Source organism: Toxorhynchites rutilus, chromosome 1 (genome assembly GCF_029784135.1).
Source record: "Toxorhynchites rutilus septentrionalis strain SRP chromosome 1, ASM2978413v1, whole genome shotgun sequence".
NCBI lineage: Eukaryota > Metazoa > Arthropoda > Insecta > Diptera > Culicidae > Toxorhynchites > Toxorhynchites rutilus.
Window position 1 is genome coordinate 81,623,952 of NC_073744.1, and position 18,758 is coordinate 81,642,709.

Consider the following 18,758-nt stretch of genomic DNA (forward strand, 5'->3'; position numbering starts at 1 on the left):
AATGCCTTTGTTGTTCGACGATACACTAATTTAAAAAAAATAATCTCACATGGAAACAAAAAGGTTGATATGATCAACATCATGTAACGGAACCTTTCATTACCGTGCATAGATTGCATAGATTGACCGTGAGCTTTCGTAAACACGGCACTAGATTTCCATAAAACTCTTTTTCAACGCGTTGATAATTGCCTGATCTCATGAATGATCAGACAATTCGTGCTGGGTTTCTGTTTTGTATGGCTTTTACACACTTTTTATCCCCTGGGTCACCCAGAGACCTTGTGTTCAGAAGTTGAAACAATATCTCACACAAACATTCACCTTTTTGAGAAAAGCAGTTAAGAAGCATGATATCACTTAGATGGTAAGATCATTTGATAAATCTATGAATCTATGAATGAATGAATCTATACACCTTGCTCACGAATTTGAGATTTCAGACCTATTGCAATTCCAGATGAAACAAATTAATTTCATGACGATTGTCACATAGCAACTATCCCATCTCAAATCTGTAAGCTTCCTGTTTGGAATAAATTGAATGCGAAGTAAACTTACAATAAATGCAAACAGTGGGATCATATCTATCTACGACTCGGTAATACTTTGAGCTTATTATACCTACCATAGCGAATTGAAAGCATTCTCATAGAGTTACGTTCCAACAACAATTGTCACTCAAGAACCACGAAACGTCAGCATCAACATGATGTTCGCATGCGGCGATGGAGAAGGAGGGAGTCGACTGGCGCTAATTCGAAAATAAGAAACCATAAATTATATAATCGTCGGGCAACCGAAGCGAAATACGGCTGAACGAAAGTGAAGATGGCAGCAGAGAGAACAAAAATAACTAATCGAGAGACACTGGAATGATGACGGCATTTGGGATTTCAGCGCCGTCATCATCGTCATCATTTCGCTATTGCATTGTTATCGTATTCGACCCGTGTTTTATGGTGTGACGATTGAAGATAACATTTGCATGAAAACATTAAAGGTACCACGGAAACAAAAAGGGTCTAACCTCGTGACCAATATATTGCATTATATAATACTGATGGATTGGGTAGGCGTACTTGCAAGATTGTTGAAACATCTACATGAAGTATCCTCGAAGAATTGAGCTTGTGAGAGAAGTTGGGTTGTAGAAAACCGTAAAAAAACTTACTTCAATACTTGAGGCCGTGACATCGACAGTATGATAAAAATCAAGCTGTCTATATGTCAGACTTTTGACGTAGGACTACGTCTTTCATTTCTATACCGGGGTGTAAAATCAAAGTTTCGAAAACGAAAGCGTTACGCCGGAGACCGAGATTTTGAGCGTTAATAGCTCCTAAACAACTGAACGAAATGGTATGATAAACACTTCATTCGAAAGATAAAATGTCTACGCGTTATATACTTGTTACTTTTTGATCCAAAACTTTGTTTCAATAGTCTTAAAATTGCTTTCAAAACAGGCTATTGAAATCACCAATCGAGCGAGCGGCGCTCGGAAATCCACTCAGTTCTAATTGAACAGCGATTGGAGCATGTTGTCGCTGTCGCGGTGAAGCTCTTTATTTATCATGAAAGCGCGGATGAACGGTGTCACCAAGAGCCTGTTTGTGCACCCTAGGCCAGAAGGGAATCTATCAGGAGGAGAGTGATGCCACAAACGGTTCCCTGGGAAGACATCGCTACACACACATACACGCGCGGCTATTAACAGGTGGTTATCGAGTTGGCATTAACCACTGGTGGGCTTCCAGTATCGAGGAAAATGTGGAAATATCTAATCGTTACTGAAAATAATCTGCCAGTTCCTCTGGGAATTTTCAAAATATATTCATGTGAAAGAGTTTAATTGAATGTTTTCTATCCATGTAACACTGTGACCAAATACATTTGGTTTTGGGGTTTTCCATCAATCGCAATTAACAGGATAGCTTCAGAAGATTATTCTTCCCCATCAGTAGGATATTTCCGTATCCAATATTGTATGCGCCCGCAATCGATTATTGCTCATTCGCCGAAAGTTCCGAGCTCAGAGAGTTCATTCCCCTCTAGTTTGCCTTCCAAATTGCCATCGTAAACCACACCTTCTCTCGATTCAATCACACACAAAAAGCATACTTAAGCGATATTCTGGTGGTGAGACACATTCATTTTTCGTGAGGACATCGACAAGACAACATCGTTGCCTAACGTGCTGGAGGAGGTGGACGGCGAAGGATCGACACATACACGCGCAGAACTCTTTCCGTTAGGACGCCATTCAGCATCGAGAAAGTTCCGGAAAGATCTAATCATTGCTGGAAAATAATCTGTCAGTTCCTTTGGGAATTTTCAAAATATATTCATGTGAAAGAGTTTAATTGAATGTTTTCTATCCATGTAACACTGTGACCAAATATGTTTCAATCAAGTGCTATTAACAGGTGGTTATCGAGTTGGTATTAACCAGTATCTTCCAGTATCGAGGAAAATGTGGAAATAACTAATCGTTACTGAAAATAATCTGCCAGTTCCTCTGGGAATTTTCAAAATATATTCATGTGAAAGAGTTTAATTGAATGTTTTCTATCCATAAAATATCCATATAATACATTTGGGTTTGTGATTTGTCAATCAAGTACAGTTAGCAGGTTAGCTTCTGAAGATTATTCTTCAGAACAAGGTTTTTCGTATCCTATATTGGATGCATAAAACCTTGTGCCTCCAACGTAACGCTCTCGTTTTCGAAGTCTCCCAAATATTCATTTATTCATTCATTCAGAATGGATTTAGATTCAACTTCAAACAAATGATCTCTAAATCAACGATAGTCCTACGTCACCCTTGCGGTTATACCATAGATATAACCCACTTCCTGTTTTTTTATTTCAACAAATATACATGATGATGGTTGGAAGCAATTACAGTATACTGTAATAATAACTAGTTGCTAGCTATTGCCACAGATAGTTACGCGTTTTGCCACTGATACCTCCCTCTGGCTAGCTTCGGTAATAGATAGTGCTGGTATTGCTCCAGTAATGATTGTAATCTACAACGATCGAGTGGTTTTGCACTGTCAGTGGTCAAGTTCGTGGTAAATGTGCACTAATAAAATGTGCAAATGTGCACTCTTTAAATAAGGAATTTTAAAGAGGCGAAATGTATCAACAGCGGAGGTAGCAAAGGAAAGCTTGCATTTGGAAGATTGATAAAGAATGATCTTTCCTGTTGCACTAAATTATTCTCTTTGATGTGTAATTAATTCCGATGATTTACGTAACTGTTAACTTTGATATAGTTGATTGTCAAAGTTTCTCGAAAAGCAGGGGTGTAAAAATGGTTTAGTAACCGTCCGCAGTTTTAATCTTTCTATGAACATACACCAATATGATTCAGTCTTCAACATCACTCCAAGTTATTACATTATTTTTAGTATTTTGTTCAATATTCTTTATATAACACGTTAAAACATTTGCATTGACAAACCTTTTTGAATGAAACTAATTATTTGTGTTTTTTCTTAGATTATGCACGGAGTACAACTGGAACCATTACACGTCATACGAAAGCGAAGCATCAATCAGCCACTCCGGATACTATTAGTCTACGACGAGTCAGTATATCGCCTTAAAAGCGATAAGTTTGCTCTTATTAATGTAAGATGAGACTTTACAGCAATCCACATACAATGTGATGAACTTACGTTACTTTTCCACAGAACACAATTCTTCCGGAAGCCGTCCGATTCTGGGAACAGGCGCTTATGGTGCGCCAAACGAAAGAGGTGATAAGACTGAATCGCAAGTGTGAAAGTAGCCAAGTGTTTGTGAAAAATTCACTCACGTACTGCATCGATTCTTGTAAACCTGTAACGCTCTGCGGCGAAGTGCAAGTACCTGAAGATCACCTGGATGTAAGATTTTCATTTCCTGAACTTACTTTTTTAAAGATTAATATTAAATAATAAATTGATTTAACTGCAGGTGTGTCGTGTTTGCAATTCAACTGGACAAGACTGTCGTGAAGACGTAAATACTGTGGCAGGATCGGGAATTTCTAATGCAGATTTCGTATTCTACGTATCCGCGCGGCAGTCGGAGCGCTGCCATAAGGGATTAACGGTAGCATACGCGGCACATTGCCAACAGGAAGCTGCTTTAGATCGACCCATTGCAGGTCACGCTAATCTTTGCCCCGAGAGCATAAGCACAAAACCTCAAGAGCTACAGACTCTTCTGTCTACCGTGAAGCATGAAATTCTGCATGCGCTAGGATTTTCGGTAAGTTTGTACGCATTCTTCCGGGACGATGAAGGAAATCCCAGAACTCCACGGAAACCAGACACAGGAAAACCATATCTGAACGAGAAGTAAGATAAACACGAACAAACGTATTGTGTGCTACATGAATTTTTATTTCGCCATATTTAAGGCTACAAATACATCAATGGAGCGATCAAACTATTAGAAAAGTGGTTAGAGATCACTGGGCCATTCGGGGAGGTTACATAAATAGAACTATTGATATGCTAGTAACTCCGAGAGTAGTCACTGAGATCAGAGATCACTTTAGCTGTCAAAAATTAGAAGGCGCAGAGCTTGAAGACCAGGGAGGAGAAGGTACTGCTTTAACACATTGGGAGAAACGAGTGTTGGAGGTGTGACATTGAGAATGTTCAGCCATAAGAACGTTTCTTATATTAGTTTATTTTTAGAATGAGGCAATGACAGGCACGCACACACAAAGTTCAGCGTTCTCACGGATTACACTAGCACTAATGGAAGACTCGGGATGGTATAAGGCCAATTACAGTATGGCTTCACCGCTGACTTGGGGTCGTGGATTAGGTTGTAATTTTGCGATGAAGAGTTGTAAAGATTGGATAACGGCCAACAATGCAAGGTAATTAAAAACTTTTAATATCAATTTTCATACAAATAAGGATAAAGTTGATCGATACTGCTCATCTACTGGACGGTGTCCGACTGGTTCCGACGGAGTAAGTACTAACACACATTCGCACTGTTATCAGTTCCTGTTGAAGAAAGGTTCGCTGAGTTCGACAAGTGGAAGAGTTGAGATGACAGGGGTACTCTTAATTATTTTCGCTTTGTCTCAATCTACGCAGTGGCTTCGGGCCAAAGCATGTGCTGCTACTCTTGAATCGTTGGCTCGTTCATTGTCCACCGTATTCTTGTACTCACTAAGGCGGATTTGGAACTTCCAACGGGTTTGGCCGATGTACACACTGGTGTGAGTTTCCTGATTTTTCGTCCAACTGCACAAAAGTTCTTTCGGGGTGCTCCCACTTTTGTACACCACATGAAATCAATGTTTCCTGAGTATAGACTAAGTTGCTTTGGTTATTTTTTGATAATATGGTAAGCTGGTGCACCCGTGGCCGAGTGGTTAGGGTCCCACATTATCATGCTGGGATTCGGGTTCGATTCCCGTTCTGGCCGGGGGATTTTTTGTCAAAGAAATTCCTCCCGACTTGCACTGTGGTCACGCGTATTCTGGAGCATGCCACTCCAGAATGCATTCAAGGCGTGTTATCTGGCATGAAAATCTCAAGTACTACTAATAAAAATGGCGCAAGTAATACCTACGATGACAAGGCAAATGTTCCACTGGGAACGTTAGTGCCATCCAAGAAGATGGTAAACTGATCCTTTTTGTGTTGTAAAAGTACCCCATAACCCTCGAATTTATTGCGGATCATTAAACTATTCATCTGTAAGGTCGTGTACACCAGTGGCCAGATAATGTGAAAGCCATGATCAAAACAAAAGAGCATGAGCCTTCCACTCACTGACAAATTTCGAGAAGATCTATAAGTTTACCATGGAACTCGTTTCCGCTAATAATCCGCACCGTGGATCATCCGCTCGCAGATAACCGAGGTTCTACTGTACTCAATCATTGACGAAACCACATGACTGTGTCTGTGGAAGACGAGAAATATATGAAGACGGAATTCAAGCAGATTTATGAGAACCAATATCCACTGCTAAAAGACAGGTTTGGCTGTATAATAGAACCTTATGAAACAGATATTGACGAAGTTTTATGAAGAAATTAATGTAACGAATCATTAATTTCTTCGTGAAACTCGTCAATTTATGTTTCATAAGGTTTCATGAAAAACTATGCACCGTGGCGTAGTGGTTAGTGTCACACATTATCATGCCGTGGATCGAGTTCGATTCCTGTTCTAGTCGGGGATTTTTTTTCAATCAAATTTCTTCCAAATTGCACTATGGACACGCGTATTTTAGACCTTGCCACTCCCGAACACATTCATGGCGTGTTATTTGGCATACGAAATCTCAACTGAGTGCTACTGAACAAAATGACACAAGGAATACCTACATTGAAATGGCAAAAGTTCCTCTTGGAACGGTAGTTCCATCCAAGAAGGTTTTGTTTATTCGTGTGGTAGACAGCACACCTTTCGTGTCTACCAATATCATGTATGCAAATGACAGTCTTCTGCCTTCAGATCTGAAGCCGCACAACGTTCCGCTTCAGTTCTGATTATCTATAAATGTATTTCTTGTATACCGATTGATCTGAAACTTGCAACACATCTTTATCTCTGGTGTCATTATAAAACTGTGAGGAGGCGATCTGGCGTAGTGGTAACATCCATGCCTCTCACGCTGAAGGTCACGAGTTCAATTCTCACTCCCAATATTCTTCCAAAAATGGAAGTACAAGTGACGAACCAGCCAAAATGTGTTGAAAATCACTATAATACAGCTAAAAAAAAAATTATAAAACTGCGTATTCCATTATCTTGAAAATCCAAGAAGGCGGGCGCCACAAAATGGCGGATTACATATTTTCTCAGAACCCCATCAATATGTGTATCAAATGAAAGGGATTGACTAGTAGAACACAGTTATTTATGAAAATGCAAATCCAGAATGGCCGCCACCACAAAATGGCGCCGTATATATTTTTCTCAAAACCTCATCAATATGGGTATCAAATGAAAACGCTCGACTAGTAGAACATAGCAGATCACGAAAAATCCAAATCCAAGATGGCCGTAGTTCCCAAATAACCAATAACTTTTTAAATTGTTTCTTTCAGCTTGACCTGTTTGTATGTATAAATGTTTGTAGGGTGGTCCCACATTAATAGAAAATTGACCTCTTTCCTGTTGACTGATTGATCTGGAATTTGGAACATAACTTCAACCCTTTGCGGCCAGAATTAATTTCACTTGAAAAAGTAGTGATGTATAACTTAGTGAGATTATATGCAGAATATTTTTTTTTGAGAGGCTTTCAGCCTCCTGGGCTTGTTCGCCTCAATATGTATAACTTGTGAGATTATGAAATATGAACAAGTTTTACATATTTTTATGTAAACTTGAGATAAGTATTTACTAAACCATGTGTTTTAATGTGTTGTTTTCATATAAAAATATATGCTTTGATTCATAGATATTTTTCGAAACAGTCCGCAAAAAGCAGTTCAGATGTTCGTATGTATCACAAAAATAATAAATGTGGCGTTTTTCGCCTTTTATCTTACTGTTTGAACAGACACAAAAATGCTCTTTGCCGCAATACATGGAGTTTCAAACAAACACTTCCCCGAGCATGGGTGACAACGTTTGTTAGTACTGAGTAACGTTATCTGTTATTCATAGAATCACCGTATTAATTCGTGAACAGGTTCACTAGACATTAGATTTCTTTTAGAAAAAGTATGAACAGATATATTGTTGCATAAAGTACAAGACTAGTATACTTCCTTGTTGTGGTGGCAGACAACCGCCGCAAAGGGTTTTGACGTAGGACTACGTCTTTCATTTCTATACCGGGGTGTAAAATCAAAGTTTCGAAAACGAAAGCGTTACGCCGGAGACCGAGATTTTGAGCGTTAATAGCTCCTAAACAATTGAACGAAATGGTATGATAAACAATTCATTCGAAAGATAAAATGTCTACGCGTTATATACTTGTTACTTTTTGATCCAAAAACTTGTTTCAATAGTCTTAAAATTGCTTTCAAAACAGGCTATTGAAATCACCAATCGGTATATAAGCGAGCGGCGCTCGGAAATCCACTCAGTTCTAATTGAACAGCGATTGGAGCATGTTGTCGCTGTTGCGGTGAAGCTCTTTATTTATCATGAAAGCGCGGATGAACGGTGTCACCAAGAGCCTGTTTGTGCATCCTATGCCAGAAGGGAACCTATCAGGAGGAGAGTGATGCCACAAACGGTTCCCTGGGAAGACATCGCTACACACACATACACGCGCGGCTATTAACAGGTGGTTATCGAGTTGGCATTAACCACTGGTGGGCTTCCAGTATCGAGGAAAATGTGGAAATATCTAATCGTTACTGAGAATAATCTGCCAGTTCCTCTGGGAATTTTCCAAATATATTCATGTGAAAGAGTTTAATTGAATGTTTTCTATCCATGTTACACTGTGACCAAATATGTTTCAATCAAGTGCTATTAACAGGTGGTTTTCGAGTTGGCATTAACCAATGGTGGGCTTCCAGTATCGAGGAAAATGTGGAAATATCTAATCGTTACTGAAAATAATCTGCCAGTTCCTTTGGGAATTTTCAAAATATATTCATGTGAAAGAGTTTAATTGAATGTTTTCTATCCATGTAACACTGTGACCAAATACATTTGGTTTTGTGGTTTTTCAATCAATCGCAATTAACAGGATAGCTTCAGAAGATTATTCTTCCCCATCAGTAGGATATTTCCGTATCCAATATTGTATGCGCCCGCAATCGATTATTGCTCAGTCGCCGAAAGTTCCGAGCTCAGAGAGTTCATTCCCCTCTAGTTTGCCTTCCAAATTGCCATCGTAAACCACACCTTCTCTCGGTTCAATCACACACAAAAAGCATACTTAAGCGATATTCTGGTGGTGAGACACATTCATTTTTCGTGAGGACATCGACAAGACAACATCGTTGCCTAACGTGCTGGAGGAGGTGGACGGCGAAGGATCGACACATACACGCGCAGAACTCTTTCCGTTAGGATGCCATTCAGCATCGAGAAAGTTCCGGAAAGATCTAATCATTGCTGGAAAATAATCTGCCAGTTCCTTTGGGAATTTTCAAAATATATTCATGTGAAAGAGTTTAATTGAATGTTTTCTATCCATGTAACACTGTGACCAAATATGTTTCAATCAAGTGCTATTAACAGGTGGTTATCGAGTTGGCATTAACCACTGGTGGGCTTCCAGTATCGAGGAAAATGTGGAAATATCTAATCGTTACTTAAAATAATCTGCCAGTTCCTTTGGGAATTTTCAAAATATATTCATGTGAAAGAGTTTAATTGAATGTTTTCTATCCATGTTACACTGTGACCAAATATGTTTCAATCAAGTGCTATTAACAGGTGGTTATCGAGTTGGCATTAACCACTGGTGGGCTTCCAGTATTGAGGAAAATGTGGAAATATCTAATCGTTACTGAAAATAATCTGCCAGTTCCTTTGGGAATTGTCAAAATATATTCATGTGAAAGAGTTTAATTGAATGTTTTCTATCCACTGTTTTCTATAACACTGTGACCAAATACATTTGGTTTTGTGGTTTTTCAATCAATCGCAATTAACAGGATAGCTTCAGAAGATTATTCTTCCCCATCAGTAGGATATTTCCTTATCCAATATTGTATGCGCCCGCAATCGATTATTGCTCAGTCGCCGAAAGTTCCGAGCTCAGAGAGTTCTTTCCCCTCTAGTTTGCCTTCCAAATTGCCATCGTAAACCACACCTTCTCTCGATTCAATCACACACAAAAAGCATACTTAAGCGATATTCTGGTGGTGAGACACATTCATTTTTCGTGAGGACATCGACAAGACAACATCGTTGCCTAACGTGCTGGAGGAGGTGGACGGCGAAGGATCGACACATACACGCGCAGAACTCTTTCCGTTAGGATGCCATTCAGCATCGAGAAAGTTCCGGAAAGATCTAATCATTGCTGGAAAATAATCTGCCAGTTCCTTTGGGAATTTTCAAAATATATTCATGTGAAAGAGTTTAATTGAATGTTTTCTATCCATGTTACACTGTGACCAAATATGTTTCAACCAAGTGCTATTAACAGGTGGTTATCGAGTTGGCATTAACCACTGGTGGGCTTCCAGTATCGAGGAAAATGTGGAAATATCTAATCGTTACTGAAAATAATCTGCCAGTACCTTTGGGAATTTTCAAAATATATTCATGTGAATGAATTTAATTGAATGTTTTCTATCCATGTAACACTGTGACCAAATATGTTTTAATCAAGTGCTATTAACAGGTGGTTATCGAGTTGGCATTAACCACTGGTGGGCTTCCAGTATCGAGGAAAATGTGGAAATAACTAATCGTTACTGAAAATAATCTGCCAGTTCCTCTGGGAATTTTCAAAATATATTCATGTGAAAGAGTTTAATTGAATGTTTTCTATCCATGTAACACTGTGACCAAATATGTTTCAATCAAGTGCTATTAACAGGTGGTTATCGAATTAGCATTAACCACTGGTGGGCTTCCAGTATCGAGGAAAATGTGGAAATATCTAATCGTTACTGAAAATAATCTGCCAGTTCCTTTGGGAATTTTCAAAATATATTCAATCAATCGCAATCAACAGGATAGCTTCTGAAGATTATTCTTCCCCATCAGTAGGATATTTCCGTATCCAATATTGGATGCATAAAACCTTGTGCCTCCAACGTAACGCTCTCGTTTTCGAAGTTCTCCAAATATTCATTCATTCAGAATGAATTCAGATTCAACTTCATACAAATGATCTCTAAATCAACGATAGTCCTACGTCACCCTTGCGGTTATACCATAGATATAACCCACTTCCTGTTTTTTCTACTGTCATTATAAAATTGCGTATTTTCATGATCTTGGAAAATTCAATTGGGACTTGGAGAACACAAAACATAATAAACAATATAAATTCAAAAAGGTCGCCACCACAAAATGGTCGTCTATGCAATCCCATCAATATCGGTATCAAATGAAATGATTTGACTAATAGAATACAGTACGTCATGAAAATTTTCAAGCCATTTAGTCATCTTTAACGACGGCCAAATTGAATTTTTCAAGATAGAATACGCCGTTTTATAATGACAGTTGAATTAAAGGTATGTTCTAAATTTCAGATCAATCAGTAATCAGGAACGGGATCAAAATTCAATAAATGTGTTACAACCATACAAACACTCAAACATACATGCAAACAGGGAAAGCTGAATGAAACAATTAAAAAGCAATTGTTAATTTGGGAACTGCGCTCATCTTGGATTTTGATTTTTCATGATCTACTGTGTTCTACCAGTCGAGCACTTTCATTTGTTAACCATATTGATGGGGTTCAGAGAAAATATTTAATCCGCCATTTTGAAGTTGCCGCCATCATGGATTTACATTTTTCATGAATAACTGTGTTTTTCTACTAGTCAAGCCCTTTCATTTGATACCCATATTGATGGGGTTGTGAAAAAAATATATATGGCGCCATCTTGTAACAACGGCCATTTTGGATTTGCATTTTTCATAAATAACTATGTTCTATTAGTCAATTCCTTTCATTTGATACCCATATTTATCATGGAATTATTTCACGAATGTTTCAAAATTTCCGATCTAAAAATGATAAAAATCAAAAATAAAATACTCCGGACAATCGAGTCGAACCTATAATAGGAAAATGGTCACTACTGGTTAATGTAGGGGAGTTCATAGTCAGGCCAATCGCAGTGGTTTGACCTGTCATATGATCTATTCTGATGCGAGCACCATCATCAAGGTTTGAGGCGGTCGTGCGCGTACAAATGCCTCCCGAATAGGAACATTTTTGTGGTAAAATTTAGAAGTATTTGCTCGATCACTTGTACCATTACTTTGTGGTTCTGAAATCTAGGGCGTATGTACAAGTTCAAGGCGTTGTACATGGGATACATGATTTCAACACCTAAAATGCCGATGTATGTAATGTAAATGTTGTATCTTTGCCCAGTAGCACCGGAGCTGTGCTTGGTAGCTTTATCGAGATGATACGATTTGATTTGGGGTGGCTGCGACTGGAGAACTTGGCGTGATTCACCAACAACACGGTTTCGTGCCCAAAAGGTTTACTTCCACAAATCTGGTGCTGTACACATCGTTCAACGCCCGCTCTCTACAATCTCGTAACCAAATCGATGCTGTTTATACAGATTGTTCGGTCGCGTTCGATAAAATTAATCATGACGTAGCTGTCGCAAATCTCCAACGCCTCATATTTTACTGATCGTGTGATGTCAGTGAAAATCGGAGACACTGTTTCACCCTCTTTTCGGGTCACATCGGGCGTACCTCAAGGAAGTCATCTTGGGCCTTACATATTCCTGCTTTATCTCCATGATATTAATTTTTGCGTAAAGCGTCACAAACATGCTTACGCGAACGATTTTAAATTGTTTTACACAGTCTATAGTGACGATGATGCGATATTCCTCCAGCAACAACTTGATATTTTCTCTGGTGCGAAACAAATTGAATGGTTTTGAATCCAGCGAATTGTTCAGTCATATCTTTTACGCGGAAACGATCGTATAAAATACGCAATATCTCCTTAAACCGTGTTATGACTATCAAGGATTCTGAGCTAACGTTCGGCGATCATATCTTGTATATCATCACCAAGGCATCTAGGGTCTTAGGTTTCATTTTTCGCGTCACCAAGCAGTTCAAAGACCCACAATGTATCAAAGCTCTCTATTGTGCTCTAGCCCGCTCTGCTCTGGAATACGCGTGTATAGTATGGTCGTTGTAAATAGATCGGACTCGGTTTGCTGAGCTTACGTAGAGGTGCAGCGAAGGCAACTTTGATATCAGATCTGATTTCCTCGAAAATCGACTGTGCTGATCTTCTTCAGTCGATCAATATTAACCTACGCCTTCGTAACCTGCGTTCTCATACTTTTTTCTGCCTCCCTCACTCTCGTACAAATTGCAGTTACAACGAACCCGTATCGAGTATGTCTCGTGTTTTTAACCGTTGCTACTTGTCTTATGACTTTCACTTATCTCGTGCAAGCTTGAAAAAGGCATACTTGATCGCTCTTTCCAGTTAGGTATAGTTTTAAGTAGATATTAGCCTTGTAGTATTAGTATCATTAGGGCACTCATGTTCAGGCCTGTTGATAAAAAAGTGTAAGGAATAATTATTAATGATTAGGCACTAGGGCTACTGAATCCCACACTGTACTAGTCCCATTTTCGTACACATTAGGCCCGAAATCTTCGAAGGTGAAAAATGAAGACCGACTCTACTCCCAGTAGCTTAGCTTCGACTAGAACTGCTTCAGCAGTCGCCGTTAACAAAAAATGAATTGACTAGCGAGGATGACTGATGAACTAGTCCAGTCAGTGGTTATTCTAACTGATGCGACTAATGAATACAAATCGGCCTCTTCATTCAACTGACTTCAATCCACATTTCTACCCCCCTAGGAACGAAATTGTTACCCGCATACGTAACCTTTTTTTTCTCTCTATTATAGTGACTTCCAACTCATTTCGGCTGGTTCGTCACTTTTACTTTCATTTTTGGAAGAATGTCGGTGTGAGAATTGAACTCGGGATCTCTGCGTGAGAGGTATGGATGTTACCACTACGCCAGATCGCCTCCACACCAAGGTGTATATATATTAGGGTAGCAGCGAAAATGGTCATGTCAAATTTCAAAAACCGACCATGTACATTTTGTTTATTGGCCCAAGAAAAAATGACCTGTGCAAAGTTTCAGCTCAATCAGACATGATTTAGGGGTGCCTTAAAGCGCTCAAAGTTTGGATTTTTTGACCATCGAAAATCTTCCAAGAGGGGAGGAAATTGGGAAAAATCGAAATTTTTTTTCGATGCCACATGACTTAAAAATGCATGAAACGTCGAGATTTGGTGTTATCTCGAAAAATAATTTTTGGCCGAAAATCGCCCTTTTGGGCCTGAAAGGCAATAGAGGTATGGAAAAAATAATTATCGAATTTAAAGAACCGACCGCGTACATTTTGATTATTGGCCCAAAAAATGATCTGTGCAAAATTTCAGCTCAATCGGACATGATTTAGAGGTGCCTTAAAGCGCTCAAAGTTTTGATTTTTTCATCCTCGAAAATTTTCCAAGGGGGGAGGAAATTTGGAAAATAGATTTTTTTTTCAATGCCAAATGACGTAAAAATGCATGAAACGTCGAGATTTGGTGTTATCTCGAAATATAATTTTTGGCCGAAAATCGACCTAGTATGTCTTTGCTTCGTAGAAACTACTCTTGTGAAATGCATTCATCCATTGCACGCAGTAGAAACTAACCATCATGACTGTTGGAACACTGCAAATTCTCCTGTTGTACCTGTCGCAACTCATATTCATTTTTTCTACGCAAATAAACAATCACTAGATTCAGGTTAGTGAACAATTTTAAATCTTTTTAGTTGGTATCCTGAATGCAGCTGGGATGATCAAACAGACTGACAGATATTGCGTATAGCTTCAGCAAGCAGTGTAACAGGGCAGAACGCTCTTCAAGAAGAATTTTATTAGGGGACTTTGAACATTGCAGAAATTCAGAATAGGAATAACCAAAACAATTCCATACACAAAAAGCAAAAAAAAAATATTGCAAAATATTGCTGATTGTTTACAAACACTTACAAACAAATCCAAGATGGCTGAAAGGCCTTTCTCATAAGTCGCGGTACCGTATTGTATTTATCGTGCTTCTACACATACGCAATCTTATTTTTACGCCCATATAAAGAGGAACGAAAACTTGATTTCTGAGCTTGAGCTTGAGCTTGAGCTTGGGTAGACTGTACAATTCGTAGTTGCTCTCCGTGATTGACCTGAACCAACCAAATTGCACAAAGAACACACAGAATGACGCTTGGGACTAGCAAATCAATCTCGTTGTGCAATTTTCGGCGATTCGAGCTTAAAATGGTCAATAACGACACCGGCCACGTCCTTACAGTCACCAGAGGAAGGGAAGGGATGATAGTATGATATTTGCCGCCCGAAGGCCAGAAGGGTCGCCTCTATAGCGTGGTTCCCTAGCGTTTATCATGGAAGGGATAGTTGTTAGTGAGGAGGATTAAGAATCAGGATTCACTGCGGTAAGTGATGTGATTATGTTAACACGGACCCCGACGCCGGCGATTATTAATGTTAGGATACCTAAAAAGGTTATCGAAAGAATTCCTCTATGATGGCTCGAATCGACGATATATTATGATGGAACGAAAACTTGATTTCTGATGCAAAAAAGTATTTACCCCATCAATGGACGGTTTATTGTCTATCCATCGTGAACTGAAACCAACGAACTAGATAGTTATCAGGTATAGTTGAAGGCCCTCGCGTTAGTATTAGTAAATAGCGTGCAAAATAGCGCACATACACACTGCACTCTACTTTATACGTGTGAGTTTTTTTCGTGTAAGATACAAAAAAATCTAGCTCACCTGTAGCGTATGTCAAACCACTTGAACTCAAACATCGATGCATGCATACATGATACATGGGAGAGAGAGAGGAACGAATTCGTTTTGGGGGAAGTCACTACAAAATGCAATGACGACAATTTGACTGGGAAGAATGAAATGAGATAGTCGAGTTGTTGAGGGGGAAGGTGACTAAACGCCCGACTAACTGTTTTGGCGGAGAAACTGCGTGAAGAAGTCAAACGTCATTTCCGATTGAATACGGATATAGTCAGTCAGACAGTCAGCTGACTATCCTCAGTTGACTATGACTATGCCGAGCCCTACACATTAGTAAACATCACAACAACACTACAGTTTATGCTTTATAAGCTTTTTTTCTTCACGAGTCGGGCGTTCTCCGATCAATCATCAGAAATTATTTCTCTGACAGGACTTTTTGAGTGTCCTTGCATAATGTGTTATCAATGCGGCGAAGACTCAGGCTATTCTATTCCTGTCATACTCACGCTAAATGCTGTTAGAGAAAGAAACTATTCTTTCAAATTGATTTAATTAAGAGTTTTCAAACGCATATTACTCAAAATCGTTATTGCGACATATGTTGTCTTATATACCATATGTTAGGAAATTTATCCAGCCATTTTTTTGCAGAACTTAACACCCCATGAGATCAGATCACTACAGAACTTCCCAAGAGAGTACTCAATATACATCCCCTGGCTATTACAATCCTCTACAAACAATGTTCCAGACAGCGTGGCAACGAAGGAGAAAATGCTATTTTTATCCATAATACATTTCTGTGGTCATAGACTTATTTGACCTTAGGTTTTAATTTATGTATATCTTAACTTATCAGACTTGTGTTTAAAGATGATAAAAAAATAAATGGTAGTTTTGTGTACATTTTTTAACAGAATGTTGTTTCGGATTTTAACACGTTATCTCTTCTAACCGGTTTTTTTTTCGGGCCTCCTTTTGATGTATTAAAAGAGAAAAAAATTGCAGATTTTGAGCAATGAAAAAACTCAATTCAAATGCAGTTACTACACACAATCATAGTCCTATATCGAGATCCCGTCTGTGCCCCTAGGCCCATACCCATCAACTTTTTTATAGTTTGTTTTATTTATTGTATCCTAGTTTTGGTTTGGTTTGCTTCCCTTATATTTTTTAAATCATTTAATTGTTCGGAAAAGTTACGCTCGTTCCGATAATAGGGCCCAATAATTCATACTTTAAATTTTCTCCACGGTCTATTCTTTACTGGTTTCTTACAGAAAAAATAACTATTCCCTTTCTATTTGATTTTCAGAGGCCGTTCAATTCACCCATTTTGTGCAAAGGTTAAGCGAGATCCTCTACAGACGGAGTGTACCGATGATCGTAGTTCGGTGGCCTTGTGCAATTTGATTCGACACGAAAGCCCTCTTCCGCGACAGTATCAGAATTTTGACTCCCTGGCCCATGTGCCCACAGGCGAAGAAGCATATTACGGAGGATCTGTTTCATTGGCCGACCATTGCCCGTATATCCAGGAGTTTACCTGGAGAAGTAGAAACATTGTTGTGCGCGGCTCGCAATGCCAATTTGAGGATAACAACCCTAGTAATCATAACGACAGTTCATGGTTCGTGTTGTTTTATTCACGTTCCTTTTCTAATTACAGAATCAGAGAAAAATTTCGCTTTGGAATCATATGGATCAGAATCGAAATGTTTCGATCACAGTGAGCACATGTGGGAGGAGCGATCCTGTCGACAAACACGTGAATGGCAACATTGGGGGTCGGGATGTTATAACTATAAATGCGACCATGGGCGGTTACATATAATCGTAGCAAATTATTCGTATGAATGCTTTTTTGCTGGGCAAGAATTAAGCATTCGACTTATGGCTGGCGGCTGGTTGCATAATGGTGCTATCATATGCCCCTCTTGTAAAGAGATATGCAATGCGGAATTCGAGCAGAGAGGAGAAAGATGTAAGCCTAGTGAGGATGCACCACCATCCAATTATTATCCGAAGCACGAACTCAAATGTAGTGCTTCAAGTTCGGCGAAAACAAAACATTGGTTGTATGGGTTGCTGCTGCCAACTATAGCGTTGCAAATCATAAATTGTTCTAGACGGTAATTTATGTTTGAGTACACAAAAGCTGCCTGAAATATCGTACTATTCTTGTTTGTTTATGTAAGCCTAATGTCATGTGATAAAGTTTATCTATGTTTATTTTTCGTTTGTATTTGTTGTTTGCACAACAGAATGTTTTATTAAGCTGTAATAATTGATAGTCACAGGTTGTAAATATGCGTAATTGTAAATATTATCCAGACATAGTATGAATTAATGAACAAACTTTTGTACATAGTTAGATACCCTTAATGACATCAACAGCAAACGAAGGATCCTACAAGATTGATCTCATTGTTTGCGGATAAACGTCTGATCGAGATTTTATGTAGCCCAGAGAATTATAGATTCTAAGTAAAATGGTAACTGCAGTACACACTACTAAGTCATGTATACACAGAAATCACCGGAAATCGAAAGATTCACTATACTATCGCATCTGTGTAGCCTTTCTGAAATAGTCAAGGGATGAAATTAAAAGGTGACTAGGTAATGGATCGACGTAGAACTGCCAAAGTTTTGTTGAACGAATGTGTATATAAATAAATTAGAAAAGAAGATTTCCATAACAATTATGAATTCAAGTGTTTCATTCGTTGAATATGTATAGCTAATGCCGAATATGTCCTACATTTCTCAAATGCTTCTTCCGAAATGCCTTACAATGGAACAGTGGATATGAATTATTATATTTTGAATGCAAAGTAATGCATGTTTCGGGAGAACGGATTATTGGCTTATTATTCAGTCCCTATCACCATTAAACCGAGCAAAGTGTCGTATTATGTAAATCGATAAAATCTCATCCAATCAATGTTTTTGCTAGAACGACAACACGTTTAAACACTGCTCGATTCAATTTACATAGTAGGGTCCATAAACTCTTAAAGGATTTTTTTTTTCTGTATTATAGTGACTTTCAACACTTTTCGCAGGTTCGACACTGTTACTTCCGTTTTTTGTAGGAATGTCGAGAGTGAGAATTGAACTCATGACCCTTAGCATAAGAGGAATGGATGTTACCACTACGCCAGATCGCCTCCCTCTTAAAGGATAAGGCAATTCTCATTTATAATTATTATTATTCTAAAAATGTGTTTATCACTTATTTGTCACCGGCTTTGCTCCATGCATAAA

The 18,758-nt window shown here is 38.7% G+C and overlaps 1 protein-coding gene across 3 annotated transcripts in view; it reads left to right on the plus strand.

Annotated features, from left to right (window-relative positions):
• The window catches only part of LOC129766443 (leishmanolysin-like peptidase), a 76,814-nt gene extending 58,614 nt beyond the window's left edge, over nucleotides 1-18,200 (plus strand). For 2 of the 3 annotated variants that reach the window (XM_055766975.1, XM_055766981.1), the window contains exons 2-8: nucleotides 3,513-3,644; nucleotides 3,707-3,901; nucleotides 3,972-4,357; nucleotides 4,420-4,645; nucleotides 4,703-4,890; nucleotides 16,804-17,096; nucleotides 17,158-18,200. In XM_055766975.1, coding sequence (XP_055622950.1) covers nucleotides 3,513-3,644; nucleotides 3,707-3,901; nucleotides 3,972-4,357; nucleotides 4,420-4,645; nucleotides 4,703-4,890; nucleotides 16,804-17,096; nucleotides 17,158-17,624 — 1,887 coding nt within the window. In that variant the 3' untranslated portion in view covers nucleotides 17,625-18,200. Of the gene's footprint in view, nucleotides 1-3,040; nucleotides 3,165-3,512; nucleotides 3,645-3,706; nucleotides 3,902-3,971; nucleotides 4,358-4,419; nucleotides 4,646-4,702; nucleotides 4,891-16,803; nucleotides 17,097-17,157 lie in introns of those variants that run through there. The other variant, XM_055766985.1, reaches the window with a different exon arrangement.
• Nucleotides 18,201-18,758: the final 558 nt, after the last annotated feature.